The sequence below is a fragment of the Muscardinus avellanarius genome, assembly GCF_963383645.1.
Source record: "Muscardinus avellanarius genome assembly, chromosome: 16".
In the NCBI taxonomy this organism is placed as follows: Eukaryota; Metazoa; Chordata; class Mammalia; order Rodentia; family Gliridae; genus Muscardinus; species Muscardinus avellanarius.
This window is the reverse complement of record NC_137802.1, coordinates 52,714,380-52,734,151: the sequence shown is the minus strand read 5'-3', so window position 1 is coordinate 52,734,151 and position 19,772 is coordinate 52,714,380. Positions and strand designations below refer to the sequence as shown.

General features: G+C 45.0%; 1 protein-coding gene across 5 annotated transcripts; it reads left to right on the top strand.

Annotated features, from left to right (window-relative positions):
- Positions 1-569: 569 nt before the first annotated feature.
- Positions 570-18,443, top strand: BECN1 (beclin 1; the record flags this gene model as incomplete). 5 transcript variants are annotated; one of them, XM_080713634.1, is made up of 11 exons in its annotated part: positions 570-696; positions 6,634-6,701; positions 8,947-9,005; positions 9,642-9,732; positions 9,836-9,972; positions 10,105-10,299; positions 12,208-12,354; positions 15,179-15,328; positions 16,901-16,961; positions 17,407-17,549; positions 18,275-18,443. In XM_080713634.1, 11 exons carry the CDS (start codon positions 570-572, stop codon positions 18,441-18,443), a joined length of 1,347 nt encoding a protein of 448 aa, XP_080569760.1. The 5 variants fall into 5 exon arrangements, with proteins under 5 accessions (XP_080569760.1, XP_080569759.1, XP_080569761.1 ...); XM_080713633.1 differs by having other exon boundaries at positions 8,947-9,047; XM_080713635.1 differs by lacking the exon at positions 17,407-17,549 and having other exon boundaries at positions 18,275-18,301.
- Positions 18,444-19,772: the final 1,329 nt, after the last annotated feature.

The following is a 19,772-nucleotide window of genomic DNA, read 5'->3' as shown; positions in this document are numbered from 1 at the left end:
CCAAGTACTGAAAGAAAAAAAAAAAGTCACTAAACAAAACAAGGCACACCCGCCGACGCCTGCTGCTCTTCCCAGGTCACCGGCTAGGGGTCGCCGCGGGATGGGTAAGCCGGCCGACCGAGACCGACCACCGAGGCGTCTTTTGCCTAGCCGTCACATCCGGTCCCGGGCGGAAGTCCTCCACCGGAGGACCGGGAAGTAGCCGAAGACTGGGCGATGGCAGCTCTGGAGGCCTCTCTCCGAGCCGGACCCGAGACTACCGTGCCCCCGCGGTAGAGCAGGCCTGGGTGGCAGGCTCCGGAGTCCCGAGGTGAAGAGCGCTGGGAGCAGAATGGGACCTTAGAAAGAGTCCTGTGAACCGTAACAAACTATTGCAGCCTCTTCCCTGACCCTGGCCTCTAAACTGTCTTTGCCGGGCACCCTGGAAGCAGGTCGGCTTGGCATAACGCTCTTCGAGGAACAGCGCGGGCCAGGATTTTCCCGCTTCACCACTGCCAGCAAGGCAGGGGGTAGCCCCGGGCTGGAGGTTCAAGGGTGCCTAACATCGCCTCCTTTCCACCGCCGCAGGAATGGAAGGGTCTAAGACCTCCAGCAGCACCATGCAGGTGAGCTTCGTGTGCCAGCGCTGCAGCCAGCCCCTGAAACTCGACACGAGCTTCAAGATCTTGGACCGTGTCACCATCCAGGAGCTCACAGGTCAGCGAGATATGTGTATATACAATAGGCATTTGTTATGCTGGCGAGGATGTGGGGAAAGAGGAACTCTTTTACACTGTTGGTGGGAGTGCAAACTAGTTCAGCCGCTATGGAGATCGGTGTGGAGATACCTTAGAAAACTGGGAATAGATCCACCATATGATCCAGCTATACCACTCCTGGGTATCTTTCCGAAGGGGTTGAAATCAGAGAACTACAGTAACATATGCATAACCATGGTCATAGCAGCACAATTCACAATAGACAAAATATGGAACCAACCTAGGTCTCCATCAACAGATGAATGGGTTGCAAATTATGGGAAATACAGTGGAATTCTATTCAGCTATAAAGAAGAATAAAATCATAGCATTCGCAAGAAGATGGAAAGATCTGGAGAACATTATGTTAAGTGAGATCAGCCAAGCACAGAAAGAGAAGGGACATGTGTTTTCTCTAATATGCCCAAACTAGGGACCATTGGGGATACCAGAGGGACTCCAGATAATGGAGGGGAAATCTCAGCAAAGCTAGAATGGAAGGATAGAGGAAGAAGGCTGAGGGTGATTAATGGAGGAGCTACATCTGAATATGTGTAAAAGTATGAATATAGCACAGTCAACCTGAACAGTCATTGTTGGGAGGGGAGGAGAAGGGGAGAAAGAGGGCACCAAGCACAATCTAAATGTATACCATTTTCAGTATGTTCCACGTATAAATAAAATATGAAAAAATAAAGAATAATAATGCCCCCAAAAAGGCACTTGTTAAGGATTTACCGTTTATCAAGTGCATTGCGTGCATTACTGAGCTTAGTTCCTGCAGCTTAGTCCCTCTGGAGAGGTGTCATCATTACATCATTCTACAGGTGAGGAATTGAGGCTCAGAGGTTAAGTGACTGATCGAAGTCCACAAGCTGGTAAGTGAAAAAGTCCCAAAAAGTGAGATGAAATTAGAGAAAACTGATTAGGCCGTTTAAACTCACGGGCCTGGAGTCCGCTGCTGCGCCATAAATCCTGTCATGCATGGAATGATTTTTTTTGCAAATTACTCCATTTTTCTAAGCCTTGGTTTCTTTACCTTTAAAATGTAAAACTGCCTCATAAGGTAATTAAGAACCAAGTATATAACAAAGCATATAAGTACTTAAAGATATGCTGGGGAAGTAATACTTATTAATTTATATTAGCTAGTATTAACTGGTTATTATTAATAATGTGGTATCTCTTTACTGAGTGAAATAAACTCTAATATAGATTTTTAACTTTTGTTATGGAAAATTTCAAACATATGCAGTCAAGGAAATAGCATAATCTCTGTTATATTGTTATCACCAGCTTCAACAATTAGTTACTTTATTATTTCCTTTTTTGTGATACTAGGGGCGCTATGTACCCCAGGGTACCCCCTCCCCTGGTTCTGTTTTGTTTTTTAAATGGTCTTGCTAGGTCGCTGAGAGCCTCTGTTGCTGAGGCTGATTGTGAACCTGTGATCCTCCTGTCTATTCCTATCAGTTACTGGGATTATAGGCATGTTCCACCACACCTGGCTCAATTACTTTCTGCCTCCATTTTTTTTTTTTTTTCCTGCAATGGGGATTGAACCCAGAGCCTCCCCATGCAAAGCAAATGTCTACCACTGAGCTACATCTTAGTCATTTATTTTATTTTTAATTTTTAATTTTTGTAATACTGGGAATTGAACCAGGGCATTCTATCTCTGAGCTATATACTGCCTGGCTGGTTTTTATTTTTATTTTTATTTTTATTTTTATTTTTTTTGTGTGGTACTGGGAATTGAGCCCAGGGGGCATTCCACCTTTGAGTTACAATCACAGCCCATTTTTTTTTTTTTTATTCTTTATTTTAAAACAGAGTCACTAAGTTGGTGAGCACCTTACTAAGTAGGTGAGGTTGGCCTTGAACCTGCCATTCTCCTGTCTCAGCCTCCCAAGTACTGGGATAACAAGCCTGTCCCACCACACCCAGCTTGATTTTATTTTTTAATTTTAATTTTAATTTTAATTTTAATTTTTTGTGGTACTGGGGATAGAACCCGGGGCATTCTACCTCCAAGCTATATACCCAGTGCTATTTTTTATTCTCTCTCTGGCTTTTTTTTTTTTTTTTTTTTGTGTGTGTGTGTGTGTGTGGTACTGGGGATGAAACCCAGGAACATTCTACCTCTAAACTGCACCCCCAGCCCTATATTTTTATTCTTTATTTTGAAACAGGGTCTCATTGAGTTCCAAAGGGCATCTAAGTAGCTGAGGCTGTCCACTAACTGCGATCCTCCTGTCTCAGCCTCCCAAATCCTGGGATTACAAGTGTGTGCTACCACACCTGGCTTTAATGTATATATATTTATTTACTTATTGTGGTATTAGGTATTAAACTGGGGCATTCTACCTCCAAGCTACATCCCAGCCCCTTTTATATTTTACTTAGAAACAGTCTTGCTAAATTGCTTTAGAGCGTTACTCAGGCAGGCTTTGAACCTGTGATCCTCCTATTCAGTCTCCCAAGTACTAGGATTATATGCAGGTGCCACCATGCCTGGCTTTTTTCTTATTTTGAGACAGGGACTTGCTACTTGCTCAGGCTGAACTCAAACTTGGGATTCTCCTCCTTCAGCGTCCTAAATAGCTAGGACTGCATGCATGTGCTATAGCACTGGCTCCTTCTGCTTGCTTTCTTTCTTTTTTTTTTTTTCAGGTCTGAGGATGGAACCCAGGGGCATTCGACCTCTGAGCTACACCCCCTGCCCTGTTTTTTATTCTTTATTTTGAAACAGGGTCTCACTGAGTTGTGGAGGGCTTCCTAAGTAGCTGAGGCTGTCCACGAACCGTGATTCTCTGGTCTCAGCCTCCCAAATGCTGGGATTACAAGCGTGTGTCACCACGTCTGGCTCCTTCTGCCATTCTTAAGTTAATCTGCACCTCACTTTATCTCCCTTTACCTTCTTTTTTTTTAAATTTTTTCAAGTTTCAATCTCCAATACCTCACACCATGAAAGAAATGTACAAATCTTTGTTGTATTTCTTCCTCTCTCTCTCTCTCTCTCTCTCTCTCTCTCTCTCTCTCTCTCTCTCTCTCTCTCGGTTTTTTTTTTGTTTGTTTGTTTGTTTTTTGAAACTGGTGATTGAACCCAGTGGCATTCTAATTCTGAGCTATATTTCTAGCCCTTATTTTTTGTTTTAAAACAGGGTCTCGCTGGTTCACTAAATTGCTGAGGTTGGCCTAGAATCTGCAGTCCTCCTATCTCGGCTGCCCAAGTACTGGGATTACAAGTGTGCACCACCAGGCACAGCTAGCTGTGCATCTTTTAATTTATATATTTATGGTATACCACTTTATGTTTCAATACATATATATATATATATATATATATATATTGTATAATGGTCAAGTCAAGGTAAACATATCTTACTCTAACATTTATAATTTCCTTGTAGTGAAAACACCCAAAATCGTTTTCCTAGCTTTTTTTAGATACATAGTACATTATGTTACTGCTGTCTATATTTAGTGCATGGTGCAGTAGAACACCGGAATTTATTTCTAACAGTAACTCAGTACCTGTTGACCAGTGTTTCTCTGTCTCCTCCACCTGCATCCCCGCCTCTCTCCATAGCCTCTTACACCACCATTCTAATCTTAACTCCTGTGAGGTCAGATTTTCTTAGAATCCACAGATGAGTGAGGTCATGTAGTTTTTTGTTTTTTGTTTTTGTTTTTCCTGTGCTTGGCCTAATCACTAAGCATAATGCCCTTTAATTCATTCATGTTGTCACCAATGACAGGATTTAACTTTTTTTATGGCTAAGTAGGAGTCCATTGAGTATGTATTAGCCATTCATTTTTGACAAGTGGATACACTCATGTGGCCCTTATCATTACTATATGGAAAGGTTTCATCTTCCCAGAATATTACTACATGTTCCTTCCTAGTTATATTCTAGGGGAAAGGGCATGGGGACTTTTGTGATGGAAAATTTTGAAGTATATAATGAATCCCTATGTCCTCGTCACCTAGTTTCAAAACTTATCAGTGCATATTTAATCATGTTTTATCTGTAGTCCCATTCACTCTTCCCCACCCTGAATTGTCTTGAAGCATATTCATGACATATAAGAGCTAAATATTTCTGTGTCTCTGAAAAATAGGGCTTTTTTTTTTTTTTCAGTACTGGAGATGGAACCCAGGGGCATTGTACCTCCGAGCTACACCCTCAACTCTATTTTTGTTTGTTTGTTTGTTTGTTTGGTACTGGGGATGGAACCCAGAGGCATTCTACCTTCAAGATACACTCCCAGCCATATTTTTTATTCTTTATTTTGAAATAAGGTCTTACTAAGTTGTATAGGGCCTCACTAAGTAGCTGAGGCTGGCCACAAACCTGTGATCCTCCTGTCTTAGCCTCCCAAATGCTGAGATTACAAGCATGTGCCACCACATGTGATGAGCATGTGCTCATCTTTTTATTTTTGAAACGGGGTTTCATTGAATTGTGAAGGGCCTCGCTAAGTAGCTGAGGCTGTCCACCAATTATGATCCATGGGTTTCAGCCTCCTGAATGCTGGGATTACAAGTAGAATACCGGGATTACAAGTGTGCACCACCATGCACAGCTAAGGACTCTTTTAAAAATAATTAAAATAAGCTGGGCGTGGTGATGCACGCCTGTAATCAATCCCAGTATTCGAGAGGCTGAGACAGGAGGATTGTGGTTCATGGACAGCCTCAGCTTTTTTTTTTTTTTTTTTTTTTTGGTGGTACTGGGGTTCCTGGAAACCCTTCTACCTCCAGGCTACCCTCCCAGACCTAGTTTTTATACTTATTTATTTGGAAACAGGGTCTCTTAAGCCAGCATGGCTGGCTTCGAACCTGCGCGATCCTTCTGTCTCCACCTCCCAAGTGCAGGAATTACAAGCGTGCACCGCCATGCCCAGCTAGCCTCAGCTTCTTCTTTTTTTTTTTTTTTTTTTTTTTTTTTTTTGGTGGTACTGGGGTTCCTGGAAGCCCTTCTACCTCCGGGCTACACTCCCAGACCTATGTTTACATTTTTATTTGGAAACAGGGTCTCCTAAGCCAGCGCGCATGGTTGGCTTCGAACCTGTACGATCTTCCTGTCTCTGCCTCCCAAGTGCGGGGATTACAAGCGTGCGCCACCACGCCCGGCCTAGCCTCAGCTTCTTAATGAAGGCCTCTAAAGAATAAAAAATAGGCCTGGGGGTGCAGCTTGAAGGTAGAATGCCCCCTGGGTTCCATCCTCAATACTGCAAATAAATAAATAAATAAATATCATTAAAATACCCCTTGAAGGGCATAAAAATTTATGCCTTTGAGCAGGGCATGGTAGCCCATGCTTTTAATCCCAGTACTTGGGAGGCTGAGACAGGAGAATCACAAGTTCAAAGCCAGCCATGGCAACTTAGGCTCTCAGCAACCTAGTGAGACCTTGTTTCCAAATAAAAAATAAAATTGGGCTGGGACTGTAGCTTGGAGGTAGAATACCTCTGGGTTCAATCCCAGGATAAAAAAAATAATCGCCAGGCGTGATGGCTCACGCTTATAATCCCTGCGCTTGGGATGCGGAGACAGGAGATCGCGCAGTTTCAAAGCCAGCTGCGCTGGCTTGGGAGACCCTCCCTGTTTCCAAATAAAAAATTATAAAAATAGGTCTGGGAGTGTAGCCCGGAGGTAGAAGGGTTTCCAGGAACCCTAGTACCACCAAAAAAAAAAAAAACTGCTTTAAAATTTTTAACACTTCCTTAATCTGATTTAATCCGGAGATGGGGAAAGAACATAGATTCTTTTTAAGAAAAATTGAGGTTGGGGGTGGTAATGAGGATATTTCAGTTCTTTCCCCATACTTCCATAATCTCCCCTGTTTTGATAAAGCTGTTTCTGACTCAGAATTTTCCTTGCCCTTAGCTCCATTACTTGCCACAACCCAGGCGAAGCCAGGAGAGACCCAGGAGGAAGAGGCTAACTCAGGAGAGGTAATAAAAGTGCCCTGTCCCCTATCTGCTTCAAACAGTGAAGATGTGAGGTGAGAGATTTGGTACCCCTAGATATCCCAGGGGTGTGTGTGTGTGTGTGTGTGTGTGTGTGTGAGACATGGGGTTAAACCTAGGGGCATTCTACCTGTAAGCTACATCTGAAAACCTATTTTATCTTTTCTTTTTGGTGGTACTGGGGGTGGAATCCAGAGGCTTTCTACCTCCAGGCTAAACTCCCAGACCTATTTTATATTTTATTTGGAAACAAGGTCTCACTAAGTTGCTGAAAGCCTCACTAAGTAGCTAAGGCTGGCTTCAAACCTGTGCAATCCTCCTCTCTCAGCCTCCCAAGCACGGGGATTACAAGTGTGCACCACCACGCCTGGCTTAACCTATTTTATCTTGAAATAGGGCCTCACTAAGTAGCTGAGGCTGGCTGTGAACCTGCATTCACAAGCATGCACCACCATGCCCAGCTGTTATTATATAATGCCCCTGGGTTCCATCCTTAGCCAGCCCGATTTTATTTTGAAACATGGTCTCACTGAATTGCAGAGGGCCTCACTAAGTAGCTGAGGCTCTCTGTGAACCATGATCCTCCTATCTTAGCCTCCCAAATGCTGGGATTGCAAGCGTGTGCCACCATGCCCAGCTATTCTTTATTTTTGAAACAGGGTCTCACTAAGTTGCAGAGGGCCTCATTATGTATCCGAGACTGGCTGCAAACTTGCAATCCTCCTGTCTCAGCCTCCCAAGTACTGGGATTACAAGTGTGCACCACAACGCCCAGTAGAAAACATGTAATTTTTAAACTCTGATAATGTCGGTGATCATTTGCATTGCCAAAGATAGATGTCATAAGATATTTTGTGTGTGTGTTACTAGGGATTGAGCCCATGGGCCATTCTACCTCCAAACTATACCCCCAGCCCTATTTTATTTATTTGTTTATTTATTTATCATGGTACTGAGGATGGAACCCAGGGGCATTCTACTTCTTTTTTGGTGGTACTTGGGTTCCTGGAAGCCCTTCTACCTCCTGGCTACGCTCCCAGACCTTTTTTTTTTTTTTTTTTTTTTTTAATTTGGAAACGGTCTCCTAAGCCAGCATGGCTGGCTGAACCTGCGCGATCCTCCTGTCTCCACCTCCCAAGTGCAGGGATTACAAGCGTGCGCCACCACACTCGGCCAGGGGCATTCTACTTCTGAGTGACAACCCCAGCCCTAATTTTTATTCTTTATTTTGAAACAGGGTCTCTTAATTGCAAAGGGCCTCACTAAGTAGCTGAGGCTGGCTTTGAACCTGCGCAGCCCTCCTATCTCAGCCTCCCAAATGCTGGGATTACAAGAGTGAGCCACCACACTCAGCTGTTGATTTTTATTTTGAAACAGAGTCTTCGTAGGTTGAGGAGAGTCTCACTACTTGCTGAGGCTATCCCTCAACTCTTGTCTCCGCCTCCTAAGTACTGAGATTACAGACGTGCGCTGCCATGCTTGGCTAGACTTTTTTTTTTTAAGTGCACATGATTTGTTTGGGAGGGGATGCCAGGAGAGTCTAATAGGAGCTAAGGATGTGAGGTGGAAAGGGTAGGCAGCCAAGGACGGGATCGTGGTCAAGTCAGCAGCGCCTGTTTGCCCTTGGGGCTCCGTCCTGTGGAGCAGCAGTGTGTGGGATGGTTTCGAGTACATACCTGAGATTTTCCCTCCCCAAACAGTGACAGAGCTGGGATACTGGGGGTGTAGTTCGGAGGTAGAATGCCCCCGGGTTCCATCCTCAGTACTGAAAAAAAAAAGGGGACTTGGGGTTTATCTGTACCATAGGTCCTCTCTTAGTCATATATATAAGGATATAAGGATTGTCTCGTTAATACCCATTCTTAAGTCTCTGTAGTTTATAAAGTCTTGTGGCTCTCAATCAAGGGTAAAGCCAAATTATTAATTTTTGTTTTTATTTTTTGGGACGGTACTGGTGATGGATCCCAGGGGCATTCTACCTCCGAGCTAAACTCCCAGCCCTAGTTTTTATTTTTTATTTTGAGACAGGGTCTCACTGAGTTGCAAAGGGCCTCGCTAAGTAGCTGAGGCTGTCCACCAACCGCGATCCTCCTGTCTCAGCCTCCCAAATGCTGGGATTACAAACATGTACCACCACTCCCGGCAAAGCGAAATAATTCTGAGGCTAGTTGGGAAATAGATGACACCCCTAAGCTGCCAAATTTCTAACACCCACATATTTCTTTCCCAGGAGCCATTTATTGAAACTCGCCAGGATGGCGTCTCTCGAAGATTCATCCCCCCAGCCAGGTGCCTACTACTCCTCAGCCCCCTGTTTCTTGCCAAAGGCCAGTAGAATTTTCATTGAAATCAGGAACTGTGGCCTGAGCCAGGCGCTGTAGCTGAGTGATCACCTAGCCTCTGTCTCTTTAGAAAAGACGCACTCCTTTGAGCCTTGTCTAGCCCTGACTAGGCTGTGTGTAGCCATTCACACTGGAGTGAACAGGAGCTCGAGTGATGACAATTGAGAGATGCTGAGGGGGTGATTGACTAGGAAGAGAGAGTGGCTTTCAAGAAGTTTTAAAGTAGCAAATGTGAGATGTTCAGGTCCTTAGTTCTCACTGACACAGCAGGTAAAGGTTGCTGGTGAGGCAGATAATAGGGGGGAAATCATTCTTGATTGTCCTTCACTAGAGATGCATTTATCAATTTTTGATGCCCCCCTCTCCCTCCTTAGTCCATCCAGGCCAACCTCGTGCTAAGTACCCCTGTGGAAGACCAGCGTGGCCTTCCCTTGGGAGAGGTGCCCTCGGGAGGTCAGGCTAGGCGTGGGGACGCGCCTTGAGGCCCCTCCGCCGGTGCTTGAGTCTCTGCCACTGGCAGCACAGTAGGTGGAGGAGGCCTCTCTGCCCCCTCACGTGGCCGTGGGCGGGGGGCTGTCTGCAGGATGATGTCGACAGAAAGCGCTAACAGCTTCACTTTGATCGGGGAGGCATCCGACGGCGGCACCATGGAGAACCTTAGCCGAAGACTGAAGGCAAGTCGGCCCCGTCCCCACGGCGGGCAGCAGGCTCGGCGGCAGCAGGGTGGCCGGGCGGTAGCGCAGGGGCGGCGCGGCCCTGACCCTCCCACGCTTCCAGGTCACTGGGGACCTTTTTGACATCATGTCAGGCCAGACTGATGTGGATCACCCGCTGTGTGAGGAGTGCACAGACACACTCTTAGACCAGCTGGACACTCAGCTCAACGTCACTGAAAACGAGTGTCAGAACTACAAGTGAGTGCCTCGAGGCCCAGCGGCGGAGGCCCGGGAGCCTGCCGGGCCTCACCCGGGAGCTCTGCTCCGCTGGGCACACGGAGCGACAGGCTTCTCTGGTGAGTGCTCCCCTCCCCCCCCGTGTCCTCGCAGATGCTGTCTGGAGATGCTAGAGCAAATGAAGGAGGACGACAGCGAGCAGCTTCAGAGGGAGCTGAAGGAGCTGGCGTTGGAGGAGGAGAGGCTGATCCAGGAGCTGGAAGATGTGGAAAAGAACCGCAAGGTGGTGGCAGAGAATCTGGAGAAGGTTCAGGCTGAGGCGGAGAGGCTGGACCAGGAGGAAGCTCAGTGAGTGCTCGCCCTGCTCTTCTGTCTTCCGTGCTGACTAGCTGGTAGACCATAGTCTGCTGTCCCCTGGCAGCGCGTCTGCTCCACATCCTGCCTGCTGCTTCCAGGCTCTTAGCTAGAGGATGGTCGGGAGGGTGATGAAGGAAGAGTCAGCCTGACCCAGTGAAAAAAGGGTGTGGTTTGGAGAGTCCCAGCAGCAGAGTTGCATTCTTGGCTCTGTACTGGAGGAACAGGCCCGTTTGAATAAGTCAGCTGCTTTGCAGCCATCATCTGGAAAGATGCGCGTGTTAGCCTACATCTGTTTTCTCACAGCTTGAAAATTTTGCAGATTTTTTTTTTTTTTTTTTGGGTCGTATTGAGCATTGAATGCAGGGCCTCACATAGGCTGGGCAAGCACTCTACCACTGAACTATACTCTCAATCCTTTTTAAAATTTTATTTTGCCGGGTGTGGTGGCGCTCGCTTGTAATCCCAGTGCTTGGGAGGCTGAGACAGGAGGATCACACAGGTTTGAAGCCAGCCTCAGCTACTTAGTGAGGCTCTCAGCAACTTAGTGAGACCCTGTTTCCAAATAAAATATAAAATAGGTCTGGGAGTGTAGCCTGGAGGTAGAAAGCCCCTGGGTTCCACCCCAGTACTACCAAAAAAAAAAAAAAAATTATTGTGAGACAGTCTCACAAAGTTGCCAAGGCTGGCCTCAGACTTTCCATTCTTCTGTGCCCTGTGGGCATGGTGGCACACACCTGTAATCCTAGTACTTGGGAGGCTGAGATAGGAGGATCACAAATTCAAGGACAGCTTCAGTGAATAATGAGATTCTCAGCAACCTAGTGAAACCCTACTTTAAAACAATAAAATAAAGTAAAATTGGGTTAGGGTGTGTAGCTTGGAAGTAGAGTGCCCCTGGGTTCAATCCCTAGTACCACACACTCCTGAGTTGCTGGAATTATAGGTTGCACTGCCACACCCAGCTCATGGATATTCTTTTTTCTTCATGGATATCTTTTGGTGGTACTGGGATTGAACCCAGAGGCATTCTACCTCTGAGCTATACCCCCAATCCTATTTTATTTTATTTTTTCTACTTTATTTATTTATTTATTTTTTTGGTGGTACTGGGGTTCCCAGAAATGGGCTACACTCCCAGACCTATTTTATATTTTTATTTGGAAACAGGGTCTCTTAAGCCAGCATGGCTGGCTTCGAACCTTCGTGATCCTCCTGTCTCCGCCTCCCAAGCATGGGGATTACAAGCGTGTGCCACCACGCCCGGCCTATTTTATTTTATTTTTTATTTGGAAACAGGATCTCACTAAGTTGCTGAGACTGACCATGAGCTTGCCATCCTCTTGTCTCAGCCTCCCAAGTACTGGGATTACAAGTGTGCGCCACCACGCCTGGCTTCATGGATGTTTTTGATCTGAGAGAATCCTCTTTCTAGTAGAGGAGGCACAGAGTCCACATTAAATTAAGGAAAAGGACGAGAGAGAAAAATAGCCATGAAGACATGACAGGTCTTTCTGGAAATGTGTACACTAAAACTACTTAAAGGATGATAGTGTATAGAAATAAAGTTTTGGAGGCCAGTTCATGGAAGAAACCAGTTTTAACCCATTTACCTCACTTCTGAAAAAGACAACAAATGCAAGTTTTTTTTGTGTGTGTGTTCAAAAGAGTCCTTTTTTCATTTCTTCTAATATGAGCAGCTGGAATGTGAGACATTTTTGTCCCTCCCAGGCAAAACAGCTAAGGCCTAGATGTCCCTCTGAGTGGGATCTATGCCAGATATAAAAAAATACTGAAACTAGATATAACGACAATCGCTAGAGGAAGTCATTCAGAGGTGTGGTGGGAGATAAACTGGCCCCCAGACTCATAGCCTTCCACGGCCCCCTTGGCTACTCACAGGTATCAGAGAGAGTACAGTGAATTTAAACGGCAACAGCTGGAACTGGATGATGAGCTGAAGAGTGTAGAAAACCAGATGCGCTGTGCCCAGATGCAGCTGGACAAGCTGAAGAAGACCAACGTCTTTAATGCCACCTTCCACATCTGGTACTGAGGGCGGCAGGCCGAGGGGGGTCTGGGGAGCACTGCAGATCCAGACTGCAGCTGTTGACTGCTAAGCCGGGGTGTCCGCTTCCCCTGCAAGATGGACTGGAGGTCGTCTTCACCCTGCTGGGTTTCCGTTCTTTCTTTCTTTCTTTTTTTTAATTAATTAATTAATTATTTTCTGTGGTGCTGGGAATTGAACCACGGTCATTCTACCCCCAAGGTGAATCCCCAGCGCTATTTTTTATTTTTATTTTATTTTATTTATTTATTTATTTATTTATTTTGTGGTACTGGGGATGGAACCCAGGGGCATCCTACCTCCGAGCTACGCCCCCAGCCCAGCCCTATTTTTTATTCTTTATTTTGAAATAGCGTCTCACTGAGTTGCAAAGGGACTCACTAAGTACCTGAGGCTGTCCATGAACCCAGATCCTCCTGTCTCAGCCTCCCGAATGCTGGGATTACAAGCATGCGCCACCACGCCCAGCTTATTTTTTATATTTAGTTCGAAACAGAGTCTTGCTAGGTTGATGAGAGTCTCACTACTTGCTGAAGCTGTTCTCAAACCTGTCTCAGTTTCCCAAGCACTCGAATTACAAGTGTGCACCATCACACCCAACTGGTTTCTGCCATTTCGTGTCATGAGATAGGCATAACCAAGGACTTGGGTTTCTAGAGCTTGGTGATATCCAGAGAAAGGGGAAGGTCTGAGCCCTCCAGCCATGTGAAAACCTGGTTAGCTGCCTCGTGCTAATTTCTTATTCTCAAGATCATTAATGTATTATTATTATTATTTTTTTTTTTTAGAACTGGGGGTGGAACCCAGGAGCATTTTACCTCCAAGCTATACCCCCAGACCTATTTTTTATTCTTTATTCTGAAACAAGGTCTCACTGAGTTGCACAGGGCCTCACTAAGTAGCCGAGGCTGTCCGCGAACCATGACCCTCCTGTCTCAGCCTTCTAAGTACTGGGATTACAAGTGTGCACCACTACGCCTAGCCATTCATGTATTAATTTATTTCATCTTTTTATCCACTTATATGGTAACAGTTGAGTGTCTGTTGTGTGATAGATATTATACCAAGCCCCAAGAACCCCACAGTAGACAGTACATAGTATACCTTTAGGTTACTTAACTAAAGGTTACTTCCAACCTGGTGGAAGGGATGAGTTTGTAACAGGCAAGTGTAATAAGGGTTAACGCAGGGTGCTGTGGCACACGTGGGGTACTTTACCAAGTCTGGAGAGCGTGCATGGGAATTCTCCCTCGAGGTTGACAGGAAAGCTAAGAGGTGAAGTACATGTCTACAGAGGGGGAGTTGGTCCTGGCAGAGAGAATATCACGGGAAAAAAAACAGGAACGAGGGCGTGGTGAATTCAGAGAACTAGAAAGAGCTTATTGTGCCTGAAGACTGAGTTCAAAGAGGAAATGACCAGATAGGGAACTGGAGAGTTACTAGTTCCTAGAGGATCTTTAGGCTTCGTTAGAGGGTTTGGATTTGATCCAAAAGGCAAAGGGAGTAATTGAAGCATTTTAGGCAGGGAAGTGACATTACATTATTCCTTTTTTTTTTTTTTTTTTTTTTTTTTTTTTTTGTACTGGGGATTGAACCCAGGGGCATGCTAGTACTGAGCTCCGAGCTACACCCCGAGTCCTTTTTTTTTTTTTGGAGGTACTGGGGATGGAACCCAGGGGCACTCTATCTTCGAGCTACACTCTTAGCCCTATGTCTATTTTTTTATTCTTTATTTTGAAACAGGATCTGAGTTGCAAAGGGCCTCACTAAGTAGCTGAGGCTGTCTGCAAACCAAGATCCTCCTGTCTCAGTTTCCCAAATGCTGGGATTACAAGCATGCGCCACCACGCTTGGCTTTATTCTTTATTTTGTAATAGAGTCTCAGTTGGGCGTGGTAGCACATGGTGGTAATCCCAGCATTTGGGAGGCTGAGACAGGAGGATCTCTGTTTGTGGACAGCCTCAGCTACTTAGTGAGGCCCTTTGCAATTCAGTGAGATCCTATTTCAAAATAAAAGAATAAAAAAATAGGACTGGCGGTGTAGCTTGGAGGTAGAATGCCCTTGGGTTCCATACCCAGTACCACAAAAAAAAAAAAAAAAAAAAAAAAAAAAAAAAGCCGGCGTGGTGGCACACGCTTCTAATCCCAGTACTTGAGAGGCTGAGACAGGAGCATCGCACAGGTCCGAAGCCAGCCTCAGCTACTTAGTGAGGCTCTCAGCAACTTAGTGAGACCCTGTTTTCAAATAAATTATAAAAATAGCCTGGGGTTGTAGCCCGGAGGTAGAAAGCCCCTGGGTTCCACCCCTAAAACCACAAAAAAAAAGAAAAAAGAAAAGGAGAAAGGAAAGAAGGGCCTCAAACCTGTGATCCTCCTGTCTCAGCCTTCCAAGTATGCTATTATGAGAGTACACCACCATGCCTGGTTAAAAATACCATTTTTATTTGTGAAAGATAGCTACCTACAATGTGAGACAGTGTGAGAAATGACTTGGGAGGAGTAGGTTAAGGAGATTTGTTGGTAGGAATCTAAACAGGAATAGTCGTGTTGAGTTGGAGGGTAGGCAGACTCAGGGAGACTTAGGAGGCAGAACCGACAGAGCTGAGAGGGACCTTCAAGGACACCAGGTACCTCCTCTGGCATCCCAGCATCAGGGAGGATGTGAGACTCAGGTTTGGGGTGTGAGTTTAAGATACCAAGGGGAGTTTGGATATATGGATCTGAAAGAGAGCAGTGTGTGCTAGGAAATCTCAAAAAGGCTTTAGTAACCCCATTATGTTTCCACCCTTCCATCTCCCTCTCTAGGCACAGTGGACAGTTTGGCACGATTAACAACTTCAGACTGGGGCGCCTGCCTAGTGTTCCTGTGGAGTGGAATGAGATTAATGCTGCTTGGGGCCAGACAGTCTTGCTGCTTCACGCCCTGGCCAATAAGATGGGTCTGAAATTTCAGAGGTAAGAAACACAGCTCTTTGGGGTCTGGTGTGTCCTCCCCCCACCCCCCGTGGTACTAGAGATTGAACCCAGGGACATTCTACCTCCAAGCTATATCCCCTAGCCCTATTTTACTTTTTTACTTTGAAATGGGTCTTGCTAGGTTGCTGAGTCTCACTAAGTTGCGGAGGCTGGATTCACACCTGCGATCCTCCTGTCTCAGCCTCCCACGAGAGTCCACGCATGTGCCACGTGCACAGCTGTGGTGTGACCGGCAGAATCTGTGTCTTCCATCTGCTGCTCCTCTCCACTATGGGAAGAGCCCTTGCTGCCAGCAGACTAAACATTTTCTGTGGACAGAGGGTCTGTCTACATGTGGTTTTTCTTTTATCACAGGCTCTTCCCACGATGGAGCAGTCGTCAAGCCACATGACTGTAGCAGGGGTCCCCAGTCTGCAGTGCCTACAACTTTAGTACCGCTCGAGAATTTTAGGGTTTTTTGTTGATTGTTGTTGTTTTGCAGTACTGGGATTGAAGCTGGATTCTCAGGCAAGGCGAGGCAAACGCTCTGTCTCTGAGCTATATCTCCAGCCCTTTTTCTTTTCTTCTTTTTCTTTTCTTTTCTTTTTTTTTTTTTTTTCTTTTTTTTTTTTTTTTTTTTTGGTGTGCATACTGAGGATTGAACCCAGGGGCATTCTCCTACTGAGCTACACCACCAGCCCTTTTTTTTTGAAACAGGGTTGTTATCACACTCTAGCTTTGAACCTGCAATCCTCTTGTCTTAACTTCCCAAGTACTAGAATTACAGGTGTATACAACCATGCTTGATTTCCCAGCCTTTTTTTTTTTTTTTTTTTTTTTTATACTGGAGATTTTGAACCCAAATTCTACCTCCAAGCTACTGCAATCCTCCTGTCTCAGCCTCCCAAGTACTGGGATTACAGGCATGTACTACCATGCCTGGCTTCCCAGCCTTTTTTTTTTTCTTTTTTGGCAGTACTGGGGATGGAACCCAGGGGCATTTTACCTCTGAGCTATGCCCCCAGCCCTATTTTTTTATTCTTTATTTTGAAACAAGGTCTCACTAAGTTGCAGAAGACCTCACTAAGTAGCTGAGGCTGTCTGCAAACTGCAATCCTGTCTCAGCTTCCCAAATGCTGAATTACAAGTGTGCGCTACCACGCCTGGCTCCTAGCCTTTTTTATTTTATTTTAACACAGAGTCTCACTGAATTTCCCAGTATGACCTCCTACTTGTGATCCTCCTGCTTTGGCCTCCTGAGTAGATAGGGTTACAGACATGTACCAACATGCCTGGCTCTTTTTGTGCGTATGTGTATAGTACTGGTGATGGAAGCCAGGGGCGTTCTACCTCCGAGCTACACCCCCAGCCCTATTTTTTATTCTTTATTCTGAAATAGGGTCTCACTGAGTTGCAAAGGGCATAAGTAGCTGAGGCTGTCCTTGAACCTGGGTCCTCCTGTTCCAGCCTCCCGAATGCTGGGATTACAAGCGTGCGCCACCACGCCCGGCTACAACTTCCCTATGTTCTTTAGGAGTCCTGTATCCATTTCCGTCTGCATCTCAATTTTAGGTACCGACTTGTTCCTTATGGAAATCATTCATATCTGGAGTCTCTGACAGACAAATCTAAGGTACTCTGGGAGACCCCATTTTCACTGGATTACAGGGTTACTATTCCTCCTAACAAAATGGTTTCATTTTGATATTGGCTTTATTCGGTTTTTCTTAGACTGAGATAGTTCATAGAGCCAAGTTCTTATTTGGGCTTAGCTCATTAGTACTTATACAGAAAAATTGATCTCTTATACCTGTTGAAAAGGGGTGTGGGCAGATCGGAGGATGGCCTGTGCGCTGGGAGGGGCCAAGCTTAACTGAGGTGGAGGTTTAGTACATTTCCACTGGGAGGGGAAACGGTTCTCGGTGTGTTGTTCGTCGCATCCATTGAAAGTAATGAAAGGTAGAGCCTAGCCCCGATACTTGATTCCGGAGACTGATAGGACTGGGAGCAATCTCTAGTAGCCCATCTTGGTGCCACGCCCAAGTGTTTCCTTTGGCCTGTTTTTTCTTCTTGGATAGGAGCTGCCGTTATATTGTTCTGGGGGGCTGCGGTTTTTCTGGGACAACAAGTTTGACCACGCAATGGTGGCTTTCCTGGACTGTGTGCAGCAATTCAAAGAAGAAGTGGAGAAAGGCGAGACACGGTTTTGCCTTCCTTATAGGTCAGTATCCCCCAACACCGAATGAACTTGTAGAAGGACCAAATTGAACAGTAAGAACGGAGGGAAAGCTGTGGAAATGGTGGGAAACAAACATGGTGCAGCATCACAGGACGCTGACGGGCAAGACTGAGCCAGCGCTGCACGCAGGACAGAGTTCCACACATCACCTGGTCCCTGGAGTAAAAGAATGTTGCCTCAGGTGGTTTTGGAGATTTTCTTGGCCCAGAGTTCAAGCCTGCTCTCCAATTTCAGAACGGTTTTTCCCTGAAACCTTTGGAAATACACAGGAATGCTTTTGGTCCTATTTTGCAGGAACCTAGTCATAGATGGAAGTCCTAGTTCACCAGAGTAAGGTCGAGCCACTCCTATCACCCGGAAACAAAGCATTTATTTTCTTCTGCCTCCTTCGCCCCCAGTGAGGTCAGGGATGCCTAGGAAAACAGTGCTGGGTACTGTAGCACTCGCTCACCCCGTGCTCCTGGCTTCTCGTGTGTTTGGGTGTGTGTCCTGTCCCTGTACTTCACAATGACAATGAGGCTCTTGTGACAGCCTTCTTGATCTTTGGCTTTTAAGCAAATCCAAAATACACTACCGTTCTTCGCCAAGAGTTCTTTTTATTAGATAAAGTGACGCGAATGGTCCCATGATCAAGTCCCTGTCCATTTGCCTGAACTGACTCAGCTCTGGTCTCAGTTACTAATGAGCTCTGCTCTGTCCTCCTGCAGGATGGATGTGGAGAAAGGCAAGATTGAAGACACGGGCGGCAGCGGCGGCTCCTATTCCATCAAAACCCAGTTTAACTCTGAGGAACAGTGGACAAAAGCTCTCAAGTTCATGCTGACGAATCTTAAGTGGGGTCTTGCTTGGGTATCCTCACAGTTTTACAACAAATGACTTTCTTTAGGGGCTTGTTTGCCTTAAAGGCTTTAAATTTTGTTTTGTTTGAAAAAAAAAAAGTTTTAAATTTGGGTAATAATAAACAGCACATGTTTACAATACCAAGAGACAAAATCCATAAAAACCACTTTATTTTAAAATATCATATGACAATTTCTGGAGCTCCAACATGCCATGTATAGCTACTCGCCTTTGTTACAGTTTTGACTCCTAACCCCATTCCTTCTTTTTTCTCTCTCCAGGAAAACAACTAATTTAAGTTAGCTTTTTTTTTTTTTTAACTGAGTTGAATTGAGATTGATGTGTTTTCACTGGATTTTATCTCTTTCAACTTCCTGCACTTAAAAAATGAAATTCAAGCTTTTGTCTCCACTGAGACAATGGGATGTTTGAAACACAGTTGGATAGGTGGGAACGTGACCTGGGCTCTGCCTGGTCACCGTGTGATGTGGTCAGAAGCCTGGAACCTGACGCTTCTTCCCACTTGGTTCTAGTGCTGAATGTCTATTTTGCTCTGTGTTAGAGTTACAAAATGGTGTTTGATACTGTTTGAGACATTATGGAGAAATTTAATTATTTGTAATAAAAGATTTGCTACAGTCTAATAACTGCAAAGAGGTGCACTGTTGGGTTTTTCTTTAACTAAAATAAAGTACTTTATATTCTGGGAGAACCAAGTTCAAGTGCAGGTATGTGGTAATTCTTTTGAAACATGCTTAGAGATGGTTTGGTTTTAGTTTAAAAAAATTAATGAAAATTGTAGCTATTCTCTGCCCTTTTTGTGCAGATCTTAATAATAGATCAGAGATGTTAAAGAAAGGGAAATACAGGCTATTTCCTTGATGCTCAGACAAGGTTACACATTTAGTCTGTTTTTTATACTGGTTAATACTAATTTCTATGTCTGATGCTCCCTATTAATGAAGTTATGTTAAAAGCCTTAAATAAGTGAGGCCCTTTGCAACTCAGTGAGACCCTGTTTCCAAAAATAAAGAATAAAAAATAGAAAAAATAGGTCTGGGGGTGTCACTCGGAGGTAGAATGCCCCTGGGTTCCATCCCCAGTACCACACACACAAAAAAAAGCCATAATTTGTCATAATTTGTTAAGCAAAAATCCATCTTCAATAAATATATCTCCTCCTAGTTCTTTGGTTTGACCAAAAGAAAAAAAAAGTTTTCTATCTCAGCTCTCTCTGATGGAGAAAAATGTGCAATAATAATAAATTACAATAATACCAGCCAGGAATGGTGGTACACATCTAAGCCAGGCTACTCGGGAGGCTGAAGCAAAATGATCACCAGATTTGAGGCCAGCCGGAAAAAT